This window comes from Vollenhovia emeryi, unplaced genomic scaffold (assembly GCF_000949405.1).
Source record: "Vollenhovia emeryi isolate VEMERY1.0 unplaced genomic scaffold, V.emery_V1.0 DF939396.1, whole genome shotgun sequence".
Taxonomy (NCBI): domain Eukaryota; kingdom Metazoa; phylum Arthropoda; class Insecta; order Hymenoptera; family Formicidae; genus Vollenhovia; species Vollenhovia emeryi.
Genome location: NW_011966970.1, coordinates 52,813 through 73,380, shown reverse-complemented (window position 1 = coordinate 73,380; position 20,568 = coordinate 52,813). Strand labels below are relative to the sequence as shown.

At 38.1% G+C, this 20,568-nt stretch overlaps 3 protein-coding genes across 3 annotated transcripts; 2 read left to right on the top strand and 1 right to left on the bottom strand.

Moving 5' to 3' along the window:
* Positions 1-1,790: 1,790 nt before the first annotated feature.
* Positions 1,791-5,795, top strand: LOC105557980 (glycerol kinase-like). The gene is made up of 9 exons (XM_012005434.1): positions 1,791-2,120; positions 2,217-2,475; positions 3,220-3,443; positions 3,517-3,723; positions 4,536-4,646; positions 4,785-5,038; positions 5,126-5,331; positions 5,410-5,541; positions 5,633-5,795. The coding sequence occupies exons 1-9, from the start codon at positions 2,046-2,048 to the stop codon at positions 5,716-5,718; spliced, it is 1,554 nt and encodes a 517-aa protein (XP_011860824.1). The 5' UTR covers positions 1,791-2,045; the 3' UTR covers positions 5,719-5,795.
* Positions 5,796-7,149: 1,354 nt separating this feature from the next.
* LOC105557978 (nitric oxide synthase, salivary gland) lies at positions 7,150-15,086 on the top strand. Its single transcript, XM_012005432.1, has 14 exons — positions 7,150-7,468; positions 8,186-8,322; positions 8,440-8,602; positions 8,733-8,824; positions 8,941-9,082; positions 9,664-9,803; positions 10,191-11,800; positions 11,879-12,048; positions 12,375-12,585; positions 12,713-12,800; positions 12,875-12,999; positions 13,108-13,253; positions 14,427-14,618; positions 14,731-15,086. Exons 1-14 carry the CDS (start codon positions 7,364-7,366, stop codon positions 14,836-14,838), a joined length of 3,429 nt encoding a protein of 1,142 aa, XP_011860822.1. The 5' UTR covers positions 7,150-7,363; the 3' UTR covers positions 14,839-15,086.
* On the bottom strand, positions 14,922-20,146 carry LOC105557979 (succinate dehydrogenase [ubiquinone] iron-sulfur subunit, mitochondrial). Its single transcript, XM_012005433.1, has 7 exons — positions 19,901-20,146; positions 19,208-19,338; positions 18,977-19,120; positions 16,700-16,895; positions 16,487-16,588; positions 15,837-15,959; positions 14,922-15,214 (listed from the first exon to the last, which is right to left on the bottom strand). The coding sequence occupies exons 1-7, from the start codon at positions 19,973-19,975 to the stop codon at positions 15,116-15,118; spliced, it is 870 nt and encodes a 289-aa protein (XP_011860823.1). The 5' UTR covers positions 19,976-20,146; the 3' UTR covers positions 14,922-15,115.
* Positions 20,147-20,568: the final 422 nt, after the last annotated feature.

The window sequence follows — 20,568 nt, the reverse complement described above, 5'->3', positions numbered from 1 at the left end:
ATATCCATACTTATACCTACAACGAGAATGGTGACGTATTAACTGTCTACAGTTAATTCCTTTGCGTATTTTTATTATTTTTCCACATGCTTTACATTTTTTTTCATTTTATTGCTCGTTTCATCGAACTTGTCATGTATGCTCGATGTTCTTTTATCCTTTTTGTCTTTTACTTTATATTTTTTCGGGTGATTAAGTTTGAAGTAACTATGATATAGAATAGAAACAAAATTATTTTATCAATAATTGAATATTATTATTATAACTGAATGTTATATTCACACCTTTATATTCACACATTCCGGCCTTAAATGTAATTTTATTATTACCCATTTTCTACTCATTAATATTTAAAATATATTTGGGATATGCACTTACCCACAATGAAATAAGTGTCGTGTTAAATTGGTTTTAGATATAGGATGTACACTTAAAATTACTTTACATCCTTTACATTTAAATTTATGCTCTGATATTTTGTCGTACATTTTCCGTACGATTTTCAAATTTATAGATGTATTTGTTTTATTAATTAAATTGTATTTGTTTGCGTGCTGAAGTTTTAGTAAGTTACTAAATCACGCTGTTAGATACCAGATTAATCTTTTTTTCACAATTGTTGCACGTGGCTGTTAGTTTGGCTATTTCATAATTTTGCAGTACACGTACATGATACCGTTCTGGATGTTCATCTAATTCTGTTATTTTATGTTCGTCACATAAATGATTTTTTAAATATTGATTTTCTTCGTTTATATACAGTTATGAAACTCTTTTGCACAATGATTACACTTTTTCCATACCCAGATCCATTCCGGAGATGCCGTCATTTTAAACGTTTTATCACACAGCGTTTAATAAGATAACTGTCAAGTTATACACTTCGTCAGAAATGACTTTGTAGCGATTTCAGCGACAAATATTCGACCGCCAGAGAGACGCATCATATACACGGAGTTAGTCGATAATAATAAAAGAGGAGAAAAGGCACGCGAGCAATAACAGCTGTTCGGACAAACTGTTTCTCTGTGTGTATGATGAGTCTTTCTGCCGATCGAATATTTGTCGTTGAAATCGCTACAATTTGAAGAAATATTTACAAAATTTATTTTAGAAGGACAAGGTGTGAGATATAATTTTTCGTTGAAATGTAAATATTGAAACCTTAAATTATTATTAGGCTAACGTACCTAGAGCCGGGTGCAAACAAAAAACGAATTCGGCCACGTGATTAGCGCGGGAAAGCAGGACTGTTCAAACCGCGAAACCGATTAAGGGTGAAATCACACGGTACGGGAATCCGCGTGCGGGACAGGGGATGCGTGATTCAAACACCCAATCAGCGCGGAATAGAAAAATGTGGGAGAGCACTGGGGCCCGATTCTCGAAATCATTCGAAGAAGAAACGTATACGAATATTCTGCTCTGACAGAAAAGATGCAAGTCGATTGGTTAAAGCCATGCGAATAGCCAATCAACTTGCAACTTTTCTGTAAGAGCAGAATTTTCGCATACATTTCTCCTTCGAATAAATTCAAGAATCGAGCCCCTGATTGGCTGTTCGAATCACGCATCCCCTGTCCCGCACGCGGATTCCCGTACCGTGTGATTTCACCCTAAACCGCGGGGCCGCCGGTGCGTGGAGACTGGAGACCAGCGAGAAGTCCCTTAGCGGAGACTCGAACCACTTTAGCAGGGACTCGAACCACTTTAGCAGAGATCCGAATCATTTTGACGGGGAGTCGTGGACTCCTTTAGAAATGTATGTATGTATACATACATACATACATACGAACTTTTTCGAAGCAGGCGATGGAGCAATAACGAAAGTCTATTTATGCCACATATTCAAATATATATGTATGCGTGTATTGTAAAGTGTGTAAAGATCGATCTCTGTCGCTGACGTAGACGCTAGACTATGTCTTAAAATCTAAACATATTACGCAATTGAAGGACAAAGGTTAGGCGTTTGTTGCCGTATGCCATCCTCTCATGGGGAGTAACGTACAGAACGTGACTTTCTAAGTTCCAAAGGAGCCGATATGCCTGAGAACGTGAAAAGGACCGGGCCCTTGATAGGCGCAATCGACGAGGGAACGAGTAGTGCCAGATTCTTGGTAAGATCAGCTCGACTAGACGTCGGCCGTCCAAGTCTCGTGGCAGTGTAAACAGACTTCGCCCATCTGAGATGACATTTCCTCTTGTGTGTTTAGGTGTTCGACGTTTTGCGCAGAAAGGTGGTCGCCCTGCATCAGATCGAAATCAAGCAGAAGTATCCTCAAGAGGGATGGGTGGAACAGGATCCAAAAGAGATATTAAGAGCTGTTTTAACATGCATAGAAGAGACGGTGAAAAAGATGAAGAGTCTCGGGTTGTCGGTCTCCGATATCAAAGCCATTGGAATTACTAATCAAAGGGAGACAACACTGGTGTGGGACAAGGAGACTGGCGAGCCTTTGCACAATGCGATCGGTATAAAACGCATATATGAGGCCCTTATTTCTTGAGCCTCAACGATAGATTTTTCCCCGTGCCTAGTTCCGGTCCACCCGACCAATGCTGCGAAGCTCTCCTCTTTTCTTTCCTTTTAATAACGAAAGGAGGAGAGGAAGAATTTGCAGCGTCAAGTGGGCCGCAGCCTGTGTGTAATAGTCTAATACAGATTGATAAAAGATTGAGAATTGAATAATATTAAATAAAATGTAAACAATATATAAGAATCGCCAATGTGGGTCACAAGGCAAGATGTAGATAGCACAACTTGCAAATCTTAAATCTTTCTGAAAATTGCGAATCTATATATACCGTTTCTTACCACATTAGTTTTACGCGCCGATTTCTTGTTCGGACATAACGCAGTTTATTTTAAACGTAGAATTGTTATCGTCAGCAGATTCACGTATTCGACTCGATAATTATTTTTCAAATGCAATTCGCATTTTTCTGATGCTATATTTAGCATTCAATACCCCTCCCCATTTTCCCCATCCTGTAAATTTATTTTTATTGCGAAAAATATTACCCCAGCCAGGATTCGAACCTGGGACCTCCCTCAATCCGTGACGGGCGTCTTAGCCGGCTCGACAACTGGAGCAAGTTGGGCCACCTACATCTTGCCTTGTGACCCACATTGGCGATTCTTATACATATTGTTTAGTTTTAAATAGGGGTCTCACTTGAAAAGTTTATTATTAAATGAAATGTATCGCTTTGCAGTATGGCACGACATGAGGACAACTACCACTCTGGAGAACGTGTTGGACAGAATCCCCAACAAAACGAGAAACAAGAATTACCTGAAGCCTCTGTGCGGCCTACCGATGTCTCCCTATTTTAGCGCCCTCAAGATACGCTGGTTGATAGACAACGTTCCGCGCGTGAAGCAAGCGGTAGACGCGCAGAAGTGTGCTTTCGGAACGGTCGACACGTGGCTCATTTGGGTAAATGTGCACTGCAGTTGGTGGCAGGCAGAGGGTTCCGTGTCTCATTGTCGAATGTTTCTCTCGCGTTCAGAATCTCACGAAGGGCCAGTTGCACGTTACGGACGTGTCGAATGCGTCGCGCACGATGCTGATGAATATCGATACGCTCAAGTGGGACCCTGTGTTATGCCGTTTCTTCAGCATTCCGCAGCACATTCTTCCCGAGATACGATCCAGCGCGGAGATTTACGGCTCCGTTTCGAATCCTCAAGTACTCACAGGCGTACCCATAGCAGGCGTGAGTATGCGTCTAAGGCTGCGGCTAACTGGATGCTACAAATGCCTCGAAGCGTCCTTATTCTCCGTCTTCCTTTATTGAACGGAAGAAGAAACGTATCGTTGTATCAATAGACCGCTTAATTCATCTCTGATGAACTAATAGTGATGTTGGAAACTTTTTTTAGAGAAATATTATTTTAACTTTAAGTTATTAACGTGGTAATTTATCGCAAATATTCCCTCTTCATTATTAGTTTAGATTAATATTAAAAATTAATCATTTTAAATGGAATTATGTTATCAATATAGAGGGCACTTTATGATTTTGAGTTTGATAAGATAGATTAAATTTTCAATTTAGATTAAGAAAATTGTAATCTTGTTACGCCTTGGAAAGTAAAAGAAGTAAATTATATTCTTGATAGTTTACATAGGCGAACGTTTCGACTTTACTTAGTCTTTCTCAACACCCTAAATCATTAATTATAATACATTAAATTTTAAAGGTACGTGACTAGTCATTTTAATTATTAATAAATGTCGTTGGAATACGTTAAAAATTAAAAATTGTATGTATAATATATATATAAATGTCAACATGACAAACAAAGAGAAAAGTTGAGAAAGACTAAGTAAAGTCGAAACGTTCACCTATGTAAATTATCAAGAACATAATTGATTTTCTAACATCCTTTGTAGTAGCTCGTTATTTTTGGCCTTTATAATTTGATCATTTGTTTACACATTCAACGAGCGTCCACTTTATATTATTTAGAAGTAAATTGCTTCTATGTATATGTATATTTAAATTTTCTGTTTCGTTCTCCGCAGTGTGTGGGCGATCAGCAAGGAGCTCTCCTTGGCCAGCTATGCTTGAAACCTGGTCAAGCAAAAGCTACGTACGGGACAGGATGCTTTTTGCTTTACAACACAGGAAGTACAGTACGTATGGCAGAGCAACTGGGCGATACGTGTGGTACAAAGAGTATTTCCCTAATGTGAAATTATAAAATATTCCCGCGATGTAATCCCTTACGTCAGCAGCAATTTAAAGATACATATAAATGTATTTCATTGCAGAAAGTCGATTCGACGCAAGGACTGATAACGACGGTCGCTTACAAGATCGAACGATCTCCGCCTGTTTACGCATTAGAGGGATCCGTCGCTGTCGCTGGGGCTGCTTTATCTTGGCTACGAGATAACATGCAAATTCTCAGTAATATTACGCAAACGCAGGATATGGCAGAGCGTGTAAGATGCTCCGGCGACGTGTATTTCGTACCGGCCTTCTCGGGACTGTACGCACCTTATTGGCAGCAGGATGCGCGCGGGTATTGCACTCTCCTCTATTTTTCTTTCCTTTTATTGTTGTAAGATTGTCAAGACTTCTCTCTCTTTCTAATCGAACGTTTTAACAGAGTAATCTGTGGTATTACCGAGGATACGCAGCAATATCACATTATACGTGCAGCATTAGAAGCAGTTTGCTTCCAAACGAGGGACATATTGGAAGCAATGGTCAAAGATTCAGGGACGAAACTGACGACTCTGCAGGTTGATGGTGGTATGACCGTGAACGATTTGTTAATGCAATTACAGGCGGATTTAACTGGGATATCTGTCGGTAAGTAAACAATATATTAGTACGAGACTTCTTTAAAATCCATTAAGTAATTCTTTTAATCATATATGTTGCAAACAGTGAGGCCAAACATGGTTGAAACGACAGCATTGGGCGCCGCCATTCTAGCTGGCATTGGTGCAGGTTTAATTGATATAAACGAAGTGGACGCGTCTCAAATAACGAAATTTTCACCCGAGATTGGTGAAGACGGTAAATGTCTCGTTACATATGATAAAATGAAGTCAAAGGGAATACAAAGTACTTGATAATAACATATGCAAACTTTTCGTTTCTATTTTAGAGAGAGATCTCCGTTATTCCAAGTGGAAAATGGCTGTGGAGAGATCTATGAAGTGGGATTGTTCTACAACTATGATAGACAATTAAAATCGTACGCGTATATTTTTGTATCGAGCGTGGAATGAGTATCCAATACAGGAGAATAGAAACATTATGATATCTGATATATTTTGCAAATCTTTACATTACAACCGTAACGTAAAGACTTGTAATGTAAATGTACCTCGATTTTCCGCTCTATTTCTCTTTCCCGCGTCCATATTCTCTTCTTCACTTTCCTATAAATTCATACAACCCGTACCAAATAAGTCATAAGGTTAAAAATATATATACAGGGTGGCCCCGAACGTTCCGGCCAGGCTTTGAAATTTTATAAGAAATTTAATTCTGAACAAAAAGTTTCCCATAAACATGGGTCGAAAAATGCTTCCTTAAAAAGTTAGCGCCCAAAAACCTCTGAAATCACGGTTATTTTCCCCGAGTCCGCGCTAATTTGGAGTCCTGCATCGCAGAGTATTCCTATTGTTCATGCAGCAGAGTATTTTCTATTATTACAGTACTGTTTTTGTTTAAAAAGTAGAATTATTCTGTTTTTATGAAAGAAAAGAATTTTTATTTTCTATTTTTATTTATTTTCCAAGAAATTGATTAAATGTCATTTTCTTTGTACTTCATTTTCTTTTTATCTTTTACTCTTCCTTCCATCCATCTATGGTGATTGGTTTAAACAATGCAGAAAAAATGTGTAAAATAACCGTGATTTCAGAGATTTTTGGGCGCTAACTTTTTAAGGAAGCATTTTTCGACCCATGTTTATGAGAAACTTTTTGTTCAGAATTAAATTTCCTATAAAATTTCAAAGCCTGGCCGGAACGTTCGGGGCCACCCTGTATATACGTAATTTCGTCACTTTATACTACGGGGATACACATGTTCCATTGAATAAGACATATCGAATGTCTGAAAGTAACTTTTTATAGTCACATTCTGTAATTTAACGTTTCCTTATTAAAATAAAACTGCATTTTTTAAATTTAGCTTACTAATAACAGATGAGAAGAATTCAATAATTTAATACGGGAACAATTTCGAGCTTAAATAATCCTATCAGATAATATAATTTATGAAGTGCCAACTATAAAACGTAAGGAATAAAAAAAAGTAGTGTTTCATTAAAACATAGCGACTTTAAAACCTCTGAAAATAAAATAATGATTTTCAAGAAAAAGTTTCACATCGTGATGCTCTTGACATTCTTTTATATCTTTTAAATAGATTCTCATTCAAGTATTCTGTTTTTTTGATAAAATTATTTAATTTAATAATGTTTTATACGATAATAATTATATAACGTATAATGTTATGAGAGATCGCTGTTTCATGAAACTTGAATAATCCTATTATTATATCTTATTATTATTTTATTGTTGCTATTATTATTAAAAACCTAACGATAACATAAAAATAACAATGCTAATATGCGAAATGTTAAATTTGCAGACCGTAAATTTGCCATAAATTTTCATTTCGACACGAGAAGTCCTGTGCGTTGATTGATCTGCGAGGACAAGCCAGAATGGATCAATGTTGCGCATGCTGGCGCATGTGAGATGACGGCACGTGAGATGCTGCGTTGTGTCATCTCTGCGCTCTGTCCTCTCGTCCTTTCCACCTTATCGTCGCGCTTGTCGTCAGTCTACTAGGCAGGAACAGTTAAACACTAAAGCGCAAAATGAAAGACCACGACGGGACGCCCCATCAAAGAAAGCCGACGAAACTCAGGAATATCGCGGACAAGACGGAGGCGTTTGATTCCTTGCACGTGAGAAATGCCGAGGTACTTTGGAAAAAATTTTTAATATCGAAAATTGTCAGCATGTGAAAATAGAGATGTTAAGAATTGAGCGACGCGTTATTCAGGAACTAATTGCGAAACTTTTTGGGAATTGACGTGAAAAAAATTAATTAAAAATTGAAAGCAGAAACTTTTTACTAGAAATACTTTCCAAAAAAATTGAAATCTCTTGTAGAAATTAAGAAATTAGTGATGTCCATTTTCTGTTTTGATCTTGTATATTTTTTCTATACGCGGACATATGTATAGGTGCATCATAAATTTGTTTTAGTTATTAATATAATAATGAATATTCTATTTACTCTTTTAATGGGATGCTAATTTCGTTTTAGTTATACTAGCCGTTATTGTAACGCATCAGGTACTATATATATATATATTGCAATATAATTAAAACTTATTCAGGTTTAATTGATTTTTTAAATGTAGCCTTGCATATGAAAATCAATTGCAATTTACTGTATCATATAGTATCATTATTTTTTTATATTAATAACAGATTAATCTAGAAGTGTGCGTTTTATTCTCTCTCTCTCTCTCTCTCTCTCTCTCTCTCTCTCTCTCTCTCTCTCTCTCTCTCTCTCTCTCTCTTTCTCGTTTAATCAGTATTTTGTATACAATATGTATATGTGTGTATATGAAAATGAAAAGAATATACAGTAAGCGATAACAATAAAATGATATTGAACACATTTCTAGAAAATCCTTTGCTCGAGTCAAGTCTGTCTTGGTAGCGTAATGCAGCTGCCGACTCATGGAACAGAGCCACGCACGAAAGAGGAAATCTTACTTCACGCGACTGACTTTCTGGAGCAGTACTTCACTTCCATCAGAAGGTACTAAAATTGCTATATATAATGTAAAATCATTGTCATATTTATATAAAATTCCTTGAAGTTAAACCCTTGAAAATCCCTTTCGAATCTTGAGCTTTCTCTCATGTTTGAACGTAGATTAAACAGTGACGCTCATCGCGCACGTTTGGAGAGTGTGCAGAGAGAAGTGATTTCCACCGGTACGTATCAGTTAACGGAAACGGAACTGGTCTTTGGTGCAAAGCTGGCTTGGCGGAATGCTGCAAGATGCATTGGTCGCATACAGTGGTCGAAGCTACAGGTTCGTTTCGCATTACAATTTGTTCATCCTTTGCGAGAAAGAAGAATAATATATTGCTCGCTTGAATGGTTCGCAGATATCTGAAAAAAATATATTTGTCGATTTGTTTATGAAACGTATGCGCTTGCAGGTTTTCGATTGCCGTTACGTCACAACTACGAGTGGCATGTTCGAGGCTCTATGCAATCATATCAAGTACAGTACAAATAAAGGAAATATCAGGTAGAGTGCAATTATAATGCGGACAGTTTTATATCAATTGTCACAAAATCATTTCAAATATTGCCAGGTGTACTTGCGCGCAGGATATATAATTATTTGTGCGCACGATTTTTCAGGTCCGCGATAACAATATTTCCGCAGCGCACCGATGGAAAACATGATTACAGAGTATGGAATACGCAATTGATCAATTATGCGGGATACAAAAATCCAGATGGCACCATTCTCGGCGATCCTGTGAACGTAGAATTCACAGAGGTCAGAATATTTATATTTATTCAAGAGATACAAATTCTTTTTTAATTATTTATTAAACCAAACCCTAGCGGAAAAAATTTCTATAAATAACTACAAAAAATTGACTTGAAATAGAAATGTGTAGAAATTTTTATATCTTCGTTGAAACATTTATTTTTTTGTAAAAATATCTATAAAATAGTATCACAAATTACAATGTTCTCAAATCAAGAAATTATTGCAAGTAGTATTTCATGAAAATGTACAATTTTGTAAAAATTAGTGCAAAACTTTACTAGTTTTTAAAATTTGAGAAACAACGAAATCTTAAAGAATCAAAACAGCTGCTTACTTGTGGAATATTACAAAAATTAACAAAAGTGTTCCAATTCTAGCATTTTTATGTTGATTTTTATAACACTTTTTAAATTTACGTAGAATTTCTTAGATTCTGGCAGTTATATTTAATTTTTTTTGTAGAATTTTGTAGAATTATTTCCGACAGGGAAAAGATGTCTAACATCTTGGAAAATTCTTTATAAAGAAGCAACGCACGTGTTTCGAAAATAATTCAACATAGACGCACTTCTTTCTTTCGATAGGTTTGCATAAAATTAGGATGGAAAGGGGCGCGGACCAGATTTGACATCCTGCCGTTGGTTTTATCCGCCAATGGACACGATCCAGATTACTTTGACATTCCCAGCGACTTGGTATTCGAAGTGTCTCTTAGTCATCCTACGTAAGCTTTTATTAAATAATATAAAGCTTTTACAGAAAGGTCTAACTTAACATTTTTGTCTATCTGATGAAAATATTTAATTATTATGTGAATAATATAAGGCTTACTGCGTTAAATTTATTTGTCGCAATTTCGTTCTTCTTTTTAACTTTATGCATTTGGAAGAAAATATAAGACTTTTGTATAAAGTTTGAGCGTGCAATTTGCATGGGTAAACTGAACGTATGATATGAATAATTTTTTGTTCTTTAAATAATGTTATTACTCACACTTTGTTATGTCAATCCAAAACTCATGCGGTTACTTCTAAAGTTATTACGTGTAATAATATTTGTGTTGAAGGAGATACATTTGATATATGATAAATACAATATACAATGTATTTAGGTACGACTGGTTTGAGAAATTGGGTCTCAAGTGGTTCGCCGTTCCGGCCGTGTCTGGGATGGTTTTCGATTGCGGGGGTCTCGTATTTACCGCGGCACCATTCAACGGCTGGTACATGAGCACCGAGATTGGCTCTAGAGATTTATGTGATGCTCAAAGATACAATATGCTCGAGACAATAGCGACGAGCATGGGTCTGGACACAAGGACGTCCACATCATTGTGGAAAGATAAAGCGATGATAGAAGCTAACGTCGCAGTACTGCATAGCTTTCAGATGAAGAACGTGACGATCGTGGATCATCACACCGCTTCGGAGTCCTTCATGAAACATTATGAAAATGAGATGCGCCTCCGAAACGGTTGTCCCGCCGACTGGCTCTGGATCGTGCCGCCGATATCTGGTTCCGCCACGCCGGTCTTTCACCAGGAAATGGCGCTTTATCACTTGAAGCCCTCTTACGACGCCCAGGATCCAGCGTGGAAGACTCACGTGTGGAAGAAAGGACGCGACAAGAAGGCGACGTCGAAGAAACCGAGACGCAAGTTTCACTTCAAGCAGATCGCGAGGGCCGTGAAATTCACGTCCAAGCTGTTCGGGCGTGCATTGTCACGTCGAATAAAAGCGACCGTGCTGTTCGCTACGGAAACCGGCACGTCGCAAATGTATGCGGAAAAGTTGAGCGAGTTACTGGGCCACGCTTTTCACTCCCAGGTCCTTTCAATGGAAGAATACGACATCAGTAACATCGAACACGAGGCTCTGCTGCTGGTGATAACTTCGACTTTCGGAAACGGCGACCCGCCGGAAAACGGAGAGGTCTTCGCGCAAAATTTGTACGCGATGAAAATGAACGACGCTTATATAAACAGCGAGAACAAGATAAGCTTGGCGACCTCGAAGTCATTTATCAAGGCTAACAGCCAGACGGAGGTGAGCGGGTCGAAGAAATTGGATCGACTAGATTCCTTGCGCGGTTCTACGACGGAGTCGCAAACCGAGGATACCTTTGGACCCCTCAGCAACGTCCGATTCGCTGTTTTCGCATTGGGCTCGTCCGCGTATCCAAACTTCTGCGCGTTCGGTCGCTACGTCGACAACTTGTTGGGCGAACTGGGCGGAGAGCGGCTGGCGCGCTTGGCCCAGGGCGACGAGATGTGTGGACAGGAGCAGACCTTTCGGAAATGGGCAGCTGACATCTTCGCGATCGCGTGCGAAACATTCTGCTTGGACGACGACGATACGTTGTTAGAAGTAGCCCTGTCTCTGGGCTCTGAGGCATTGTCTGCGGCAACAGTCCGTTTTGTAGAAGCCGAGCCTCAACCGATCGCCAAAGCATTGAGCAAATGCCATAACAGAAACGTGACGATGTGCAATTTGCTTCGAAGGTCCAACCTGAGCGGCGACGAGTCCAGCGGAACAACATTGCTCCTGGAACTGGATGACATAGTTGGCATGGATATTTCTTATAAACCCGGGGATCACTTAGGTGTGTTTGCGTGCAATCGTGCAGACCTGGTGGAGAAAATCATACAACGTGTGCAGTCTACCTTCGACGCTGATACGCCGATCGAACTGCAGATGCAGAAACAAGCGCATACTCCTAATGGTAAGCTATCAATTTTCTTTTATTCCCCCCCCCCCCTGTCTTTTACATCACAAGTGGACTAATAGCTGCTCTTTCCAGGAATTGTAAAAACGTGGATACCTCACGACAGATATTTGCCCAATTCCTTCAGGATGCTGTTAACTCGATTCTTGGACATCACGACGCCGCCTACGCCGAATCTGTTGAGATATTTCGCCTCGATAGCTACGAACGTGAAAGAACGGACGCAGCTTGATCTTCTGTCCTCTGTAAATATGTAAATGTATAAATGTAGCTGTTTCTCGAAATGTAAGAATTCGAAGACGAATTTGGAAATTTTAATATAATATAATGAAAAATCAAGTCTTTAAACTAAAAATTATCACTTTTTCACAGTAATTTCTGACTTAATATTGTTAGCTCTAAAATATTTATCAATTCTAATTTAAAATGGACGAAGATTGAAAGACCTAAAAATGTTTAGGAATTTTCTTAACGCAGTTTCTCTTGAACACATACAGCAACATTAAACACAATAATTTACAAGAAATATAATTAAATTTATAACATTTAAAAGATTTCCTTCTTGAAATAGGATCCGGCGGCTTACGAGGACTGGAGACACTGGAAGTTTCCTAATTTGGCCGAAGTTTTGGACGAATTTCCATCCGTGACTCCGTTCGCTCCGTTGCTTCTGCTTCATCTAACGCCCTTACAACCGAGATTCTACAGCATCTCGTCATCTCCCCAGGTGCACCGGGGGCAGATACACCTGACAGTCGCAGTGGTGCAATATCAAACGCAAAGTACTTATGTCTCATGGTTTCGTCCCTTCTTTCTCACTCCGAAGAATTCTGTCCATAGTCCAGACGCATTCAATTTAGCAGCGAACCGATAATATCTTTTCGACTATATTTAACAAATTGATTCTAGACGGCTCTGGACCAGTACATTACGGCGTTTGCTCCAATTATCTGCGGCAAATATCCGAGGGAGAGTTGCTGTATGTGTTTGTGAGAAGGTAAAAGACGTCAATTTTGTAAACGTCGCTTATAAAGATCTCACGTTGAATATAATCCTTGATTAAAATTTAAGCGCGCCAAACTTTTATATGTCGACGGAAACTGAGGCACCAGTGATATTGGTGGGACCAGGTACTGGAATCGCTCCTTTCCGAGGTTTCTGGCATCATCGATTTGCTCAGATGAAACTTCAGCAGAGTACGGATGCTTTTCTCACGCATACCTCGTTTATTTTTATGTATTTATAAATTTTAATGTCAAATATCCTTATGGCACCACTGACACTGCGTGTGATCACTTTTCTAGATCAAAAATTCGGCAAGATTTGGCTTTTCTTTGGTTGTCGTCAAAAAAATTTGGACCTGTATAGACAAGAGAAGAGAGAAATGTTGGAGGCCGGTGTTTTGGATAAGGTGTTCCTAGCATTGTCCCGAGAGCCTGGTCTTAAGAAGGTATATTAGCATGTATACTACTTTATAGATCTAAGGTCGGAAAAAGTCTTACAAAGAAACTCGAATATTACTCCGTAAAAAGTTACACGTATGTACACATATGGTATAAATATACAGGGTGAGGAAAAAGTACCGGACCGGTGAAATATCTCGAAAAATATGGAAGATACGGAAAAGTCTTTCAGACAAAAGTTGTACGGTTTTAAAAGGGCTATATATTGTAATAGTAAAATAAATTTTCGAAAAAAATTAATTTTTTATGGTTATATGGAGGTCGCCGTTATCTTTTTAAACGAAACTCCCTATTGTTTGTTATACTATGTTCTACTTATACTATATTCTACTAATTAATTCTACTAATAAAATAATACTACTAAATTCTACTTATACTATATTCTACTAATTAATATGAACAACTTTTGTCTGAAACATTTTTTTATTTGCCTAATACTTTTTGAGGTATTCAAGAGAAAATTTATAACTTTTTCAATGTTTAGCTTATAATATCTCGATAACTGTTTGTCGGAGGGAAAAGTAGTACAGGACTTTTTTCACTTGATTTAGTCTTAGGAATATGCTGTTGCAATGGTGGTTCAATTATTGAAAAATTTTGTGTATGTAAATTTTATGTGTTACAATACACAAAAATTTTCAATAATTGAAACACCATTGCAACAGCATATTCCTGAGACTAAATCAAGTAAAACAGTCCTGTACTACTTTTCCCTCCGACAAACAGTTATCGAGAGATTATAAGCTAAACATTGAAAAAGTTATAAATTTTCTCTTGAATATCTCAAAAAGTATTAGGCAAATAAAGAAATGTTTCAGACAAAAGTTGTTCATATTAATTAGTAGAATAAGATAGTATAATAAACAATAGCGAGTTCCATTTAAAAAAATGACGGCGGCCTCTATATAACCATAAAAAAATTATTTTTTTCGAAAATTTATTTTACCATTACATAGCCCTTTTAAAACCGTACAACTTTTATCTGAAACATTTTTCTGTATCTCCCATATTTGTCTTGATATTTCACCGGTCCGGTACTTTTTCCTCACCCTGTATATAAAGTAGGTTATATGTATATAATTTATACACAGTATACATATATTATATGTATAAATGTGTAAAATGGATGAATTTAAGCCTGCACCTTTTACAAATGTTAGACCTATGTGCAAGATTTGATCCAAGCGGAAGCGCATCAGATTTACACCATGGTGGTGTATGAGCGCGGCCACTTCTACGTTTGCGGCGACTGCACGATGGCGGAGGACGTTTATCAGACCTTGAAACAGATCATACAAACGCACAGCCAAATGACGGACAAAGAAGTCGAGGCGTACATGTTATCGCTGAGGGTACATCTTTTGTGTATTATTATTGTTTTTACTGCTTGCGATTTATATACAGCTGTGCGAATATACTTGCCGCGCGTTTAAATTGTTTCGCTGCACTGTGTGACTCTTTCAGGATGAAAACCGCTACCACGAAGACATATTCGGTATAACGTTACGCACCGCTGAGGTACACAATCGATCGCGCGAGACCGCAAGGATTCGGATGGCCGCTGAACCGTGAAAATGTTAAACCGGCAAAGAGCATAGTCCAAGTGATTTTTGTTCGAGGGATCGCTACATTAATAATTACTGCGTATAACATAGTTCCATGGGAAGCCTGTTTTTATTTACAAGTAGTGCTTAACTAATCTTTCGATTGCTAGGACATTTCAGCTGCTATTTCGTGGATCCCCTGCATATGGTCGTACGAGATATTCCGCTGGTTACATGTTCGCTGCACGTAGTAATACATAAGACAAGTGTATAGAACTTATTAATTCTATTCGGTATTCCTTTAACTATGGAGATCCCGACGCGGCGAGATCCGGTTGCGGCTTCTGGCTGACATTAGCCAACAGTTTCTTTATTTCCGCTATCGCCTTTCCAGGATTTAGACCCTGTACAAAATGTTTTTGTGCGTCATTTAATAATTCTACAATTCTGTCTTTGAAATAACAAGTTCAACTGTTTCACAATTTGCCAAATTTCTCGCAATTGTTTCATTAGCTTGTTCAGAATTACAGCATATATTACTATTGTTCTCTCTCAGCTTGTTCAATTGTCAGATTTCAAATAACCGATTCACTTTTATCACTTCTTCCTTTATATTTGTTAACTCACAATTATATAAAATATAAACATAAAGAAATATTAAAAGTTAAAAGTGAGGGAGTGAAATGCATTGATTGTGACTAGAGAAGTAAGACCTAACAATAATCGAGATCTGAGTAAACAAAATAAATTATTAACAAACTGCTACTAGTGAAATAAGTCTGAATTTAATACTGGTCACTATTATGTCAACGACTTGAATTTTATTCGTTGTGAGAATTAAATTGTAAACAGTATACAATGTATTTTGAATACTTATATGCAATTAGTTAAATTTTCTTGAAGCAGCAAAAACTACTGCAATATTTGCCCAGAGTAAAGCGTCAAGTATTAAAAGAACATAAATTACTTGTATATTGTTACAACAGTTTAGTTTTGAAGCAGCTCCTAACGTGAATTAAAACTCACCTTTGGGCACGTACGCGTGCAATTCATGATTGTATGACAACGGTATACTGAAAATGGATCCTTCAATTTCTCCAGGCGCTCCTTTGCTTGGGTATCTCGCGAATCGATAATCCACCTATAGGCCTGATGGGAAAAAAAAACGATAGTTGAAAAGTCTAGGAAGAATATGCGATGTAAGGGAAAAATTCTACGAGGCCGGGCTGAGCACATCAACATGTTAATTTTGATTTATCCTCTACAGGTACATGTTATCTCTTACAGATACACGTGTTATTTCTCACAGGTGTAGAGAAAAGTCCCCTGTTCAAATTCAAACATTCAAATTCAATGACAAATCTTTTCTCGCGACGATTACACGATCGAACGATGAATTTTCCACTAAACACATTTCACCCCAAGTGCAATGAACTTATGGGGGGATCAACAGACGATGCCTATTAATTTAACGGAAACCCTGCTATCTTTTGTTAGAAGCCTATCTCATAATAGGGGGCTTTTCTCTGTATCTAAATTGTTTAAGCTGCTTATCTAAATTGTTCAGTGTGCTTCATTCATTCTCAAAGAATTTTCGCACTTTCCTCTAAATCGCTTATTGATGACTGATTATAATGCAATGTCGCGTTTGAAACAACGTATTAGGATGCGCTTACTTGCATAAGTACTGCAGGGCCTAAATACTTATCACCATTCCACCAATAGGACGGGCAAGATGTGCTGCAGCAAGCGCAGAGAATACATTCGTAGAGACCATCCTGTGTCAATCAAAAAAGATAGGATTGTACGTTTAGTTCTAGATTGAAGAAGATGTAACTGTAACTGAAGCAGAGAACAATCAAATAAATACTACAGTCTCTCGCACTCACCAACTTCTTACGGTCTTCTACGCTCTGCAAATACTGCTGGCTCCCGGTTTCCTTCGTGTCCTTGCGCTGCAGCCAGGGCTGTATACTGCGATACTGTTCGTAGAAATTATTTAAATCCGGCACCAGGTCTTTGACGATGTACATGTGGGGCAAAGGGTAAACGTCGCATGCCGTGCTTGTATTCTTATCAATTTTGCTGAAACACATAATTGTTCTACTTTCAGCGATTGATACATTTGCGATTCTCACTTGAAGAGCCTCGATTTATGAATGCCTAGTTAGGATACGCAGTTTCCACACACGATCCCAGATAGTGTCAATGAAATTACAAATTTTCTCGAGATATCCTTGAAGTGCCCGGCAGTAACAATCGGGGTTGGGAAAGTTACTTTATAAAAGTAACTAGTTACAGTTACAGTTTTTTCGCTAACAATGTAACTAGTCACAGTTACAAGTTACCAATCCTGAAAAGTAACGCGTTACAGTTACAGTTACTCGAAGAGTAAAGGCCTTTGCACGTAAAAAAGCATTAACCGTAACCGTAATTTTAGTCCATAATCTACGGACCCTACGTAATTTTAGTCCGTAACCTTAGGAATTTTACTTGGGTTGCTCCATCTGTCTGTACGTGTTGAAAACTACGATTACGGACTAAAATTACGGTTACGGTTAACGCTTTTTTACGTGCAAAGGCCTTAACGAATCGTTACTTTGCAGTTACTTCCTTGCAATAGAAATAAAAGTATCGAATCTGCATCTGAATTGTAAAGCGGCGATCTTGGCGGAAAAAATTTCTACAAACTACAAAAAATTGACTTGAAATAGAAATTTGTAGAAATTTTTATATCTTCGTTGAAACATTTATTCCTTTGTAAAAATATCTATAAAATAGTATCACAAATTACAATGTTCTCAAATCAAGAAATTATTGCAAGTAGTCCCTTATGAAAAAATACACTCAATCATACGTTGACGGTCCGAAATAACCATCAAATTGAGTGTAAACCTTCATAATTGAGTGTTTCATGAAGGTTTACACTCAATTTGATGGTTATTTCGGACCGTCAACGTATGATTGAGTGTATTTTTTCATAAGGGGTACTTCATGAAAATGTACAATTTTGTAAAAATTTGTACAAAACTGTACCAGTTTAAAAAATTTGAGAAACAACGAAATCTTAAAGAATTAAAACATCCGCTTACTTGTAGAATATTACAAAAATTAACAAAAGTGTTCCAATTCTAGCATTTTTATGTTGATTTTTATAACACTTTTTAAAGAACCCTGCACTAATCATATAGGAAATTGGATCTCGGTTAAATTGGCTAGTTTTCACATATGTTGTAGCTTATGACCTGCTGAACAAAAAATGTAATGGGCTCAAACTTAAATAATGGCTAGTTACTGGGCTACAGCCAGTCAAACATAGAAAATTTGGGCTCCGCAGGTCTTGGAAGTACTTTGAAGCATATTAGGAAAAAATGTTTCAGACAAAAGTTGTTTGGTTCGTGGGGAGACATAAGACGATGCCATTAATTTAACCTTGGATAATAATTTGAAGGTCACATGAAGGTCAATTTCAATTTCTTAAATGGACAACCCCATCTTTCATTGCACATTTTTATGTCAAGAGTTTTTCAAAGACACTATATAATGAAATATAGTCTTATTTCGAACCAAACAAATATATATCGAACCAAATAGCTTTTGTCTGAAAGATTTTTTCCTAATATGCTTCAAAGTATTTCCAAACAAGGCCCGCGGAGCCCAAATTTTCCATGTTTGACTGGCTGTAGCTCAGTAACTAGCCATTATTTAAGTTTGAGCCCATTATATTTTTTGTTCAGCAAGTCATAGGCTACAACATATGTGAAAACTAGCCAATTTAACCGAGATGCAATTTCCTATATGATTAGTGCGGGGTTCTTTACGTAGAATTTCTTAGATTCTGGCAGTTATATTTAATTTTCTTGTAGAATTTTGTAGAATTATTTCCGGCAGGGGATAAAGGCGTTTATGCGCAAATGCAAGGCCTAATGTGATCTGCGGAGGTAGAAAATGTAAAGTAACTATTAATGTAACTATTAAATTAGTTACTAGTTATCGAAAAAATGTAACTGAGTTAAGTTACAGTTACAGATGTAAAGAAAGTAACAAAGTTAAGTTAGAGTTACCAAAAAGAAGTAACTGTAACTATACCTTCGTTACAAGTAACGAGTTACTTCCCAACCCTGGCTAAACAATATAGACATGTGGCAGTGGCTGCGACACGATACCTGATACACGCCAGTGTGTTCGTTCCTCCGATATTCATAGCGCAGGACCCACAGATGCCTTCGCGACAAGAACGACGGAATGTCAACGTTGGATCGACCTCGTTCTTAATCTTAATTAGCGCGTCCAGTACCATTGGGCCGCAACTGGAAAAGACGTCAAACGCTAGAGAGAAACGTAGAGGGAATTGAAGAAAGGAAAAAGACAGAAACATTGAAGTAGATGTAACCTACGCATTCAGATCGACTTTATATTTCTGCATATACGGCTTCTCGTCGGGCTTGTCCGGATTCCAGCGGTAAATCGAGAAGGTCTTAAGCTTGGCCTCGGCATTTTGAACGGCCGCGGTGTGCAAACCTCGGGCCTGTGAAATTTACGCTCACAAGGTAAAAGGATCCGGAAATGTTAACAGCACACCAGCTGTTCGCCAGCAGATCAGAACAAAATACCACAGCCGACGTGATAATTAAATAGTTACGAAATGGCGAGCGTCAACATAACTTCTGCCATCCGATTTGCCGTCGCGCTCCGATACGGAACTCTGCTGGCAAACTTCGCCACGAGAGCTCAATAAAAATCCGTCCCCGATAGACTGACAGTTCGGGGACGTTGGCGGACGGGACGACTGCATTTTAACGCGCGCTAAGAGATCATTTTCAATCGCCGAATTTAATTATTGACGCAAGGAACTCGTCACTTCTATGTTCCGGTTTTTTTTTGGTTTTTGTCTCAGGTGCAAAGCCGAAAATTTCGAGGGGGAAAAACGAAGTTGCGGCATTCTAATGACGCGCTCGTTACTCCGGAGCTGGCGGCAGCTCGCCAGGCGCAACAGTGGCGAGAGAAAATGAATGCAGAGTCGCGACGAGAGATCGTACGGCGTCTTTGGATCATCGTCGGCGAAATCTGTCGTTTCGCGCGGCACTCACTTGGCGCAGCGCGTTTCTGCAGGCGTACGACGTTACTCCGACCATCTTTGAACAATTCGGCATCAACACGTTCATGATGCCCGCATTATGTAACTAGAACCTGCCTGGCGCGCCGAATGCTCCAACCTGGAGGAAGGAAAGGCTGGGGAAAGCTGTGGGTAGTATCTGTATTCTGTATTTTAGGCTCGTGTGTGTATAAACGAGACGCCAAATATACAGGAACCACGGCGAGGACTGACGCTACATAATATTCAGTAATATTAAGGGCAACTTTCACCAAGCTCCGGTTAGAGTACCTCTAGTGAGAGTATGGACAACGTCCGACATTAACAGGGAAACTGTGGCGCGCTTTTCAATTTCATTTCTGTGATATTTTTCAATTGCAAGCCTCTTCATATAGGCTGTATCCCCGATATTCACTGCCAGTGAAAATCTATAATGAACATGACGTAAAGTATAGATTTTTAGTACTGGTAATGAATATCTGAACGCAGCCACATTAACTCCTACATATGAATCTGAAATAAGTATAAATTTTTAGAAAATTCGTTTAACATAACATAAATGAAAGGAAAATTAATAAAATAAGAATTAAAAAGATATTTATTTTTATTTTATATTATTATTATCTCTATTCTTCATGGTAAGTATGTATGCATGTATATACA

Bases quoted from the DNA above. Each gene is read 5' to 3' on its own strand.
- LOC105557980 (XM_012005434.1), top strand. From the start codon at position 2,046: ATGCCTGAGAACGTGAAAAGGACCGGGCCCTTGATAGGCGCAATCGAC. The intron at 2,121-2,216 runs GTAAGATCAGCT...TTGTGTGTTTAG, and splicing joins CGAGTAGTGCCAGATTCTTG to GTGTTCGACGTTTTGCGCAG. The intron at 5,542-5,632 runs GTAAATGTCTCG...TTTCTATTTTAG, and splicing joins ACCCGAGATTGGTGAAGACG to AGAGAGATCTCCGTTATTCC.
- LOC105557978 (XM_012005432.1), top strand. From the start codon at position 7,364: ATGAAAGACCACGACGGGACGCCCCATCAAAGAAAGCCGACGAAACTC. The intron at 9,083-9,663 runs GTCAGAATATTT...TTCTTTCGATAG, and splicing joins TGAACGTAGAATTCACAGAG to GTTTGCATAAAATTAGGATG. The intron at 9,804-10,190 runs GTAAGCTTTTAT...CAATGTATTTAG, and splicing joins GTGTCTCTTAGTCATCCTAC to GTACGACTGGTTTGAGAAAT.
- LOC105557979 (XM_012005433.1), bottom strand. From the start codon at position 19,975: ATGAACGTGTTGATGCCGAATTGTTCAAAGATGGTCGGAGTAACGTCG. The intron at 16,589-16,699 runs GTGAGTGCGAGA...TGATTGACACAG, and splicing joins TAGAAGACCGTAAGAAGTTG to GATGGTCTCTACGAATGTAT. The intron at 15,215-15,836 runs GTGAGTTTTAAT...CATTTTGTACAG, and splicing joins GCACGCGTACGTGCCCAAAG to GGTCTAAATCCTGGAAAGGC.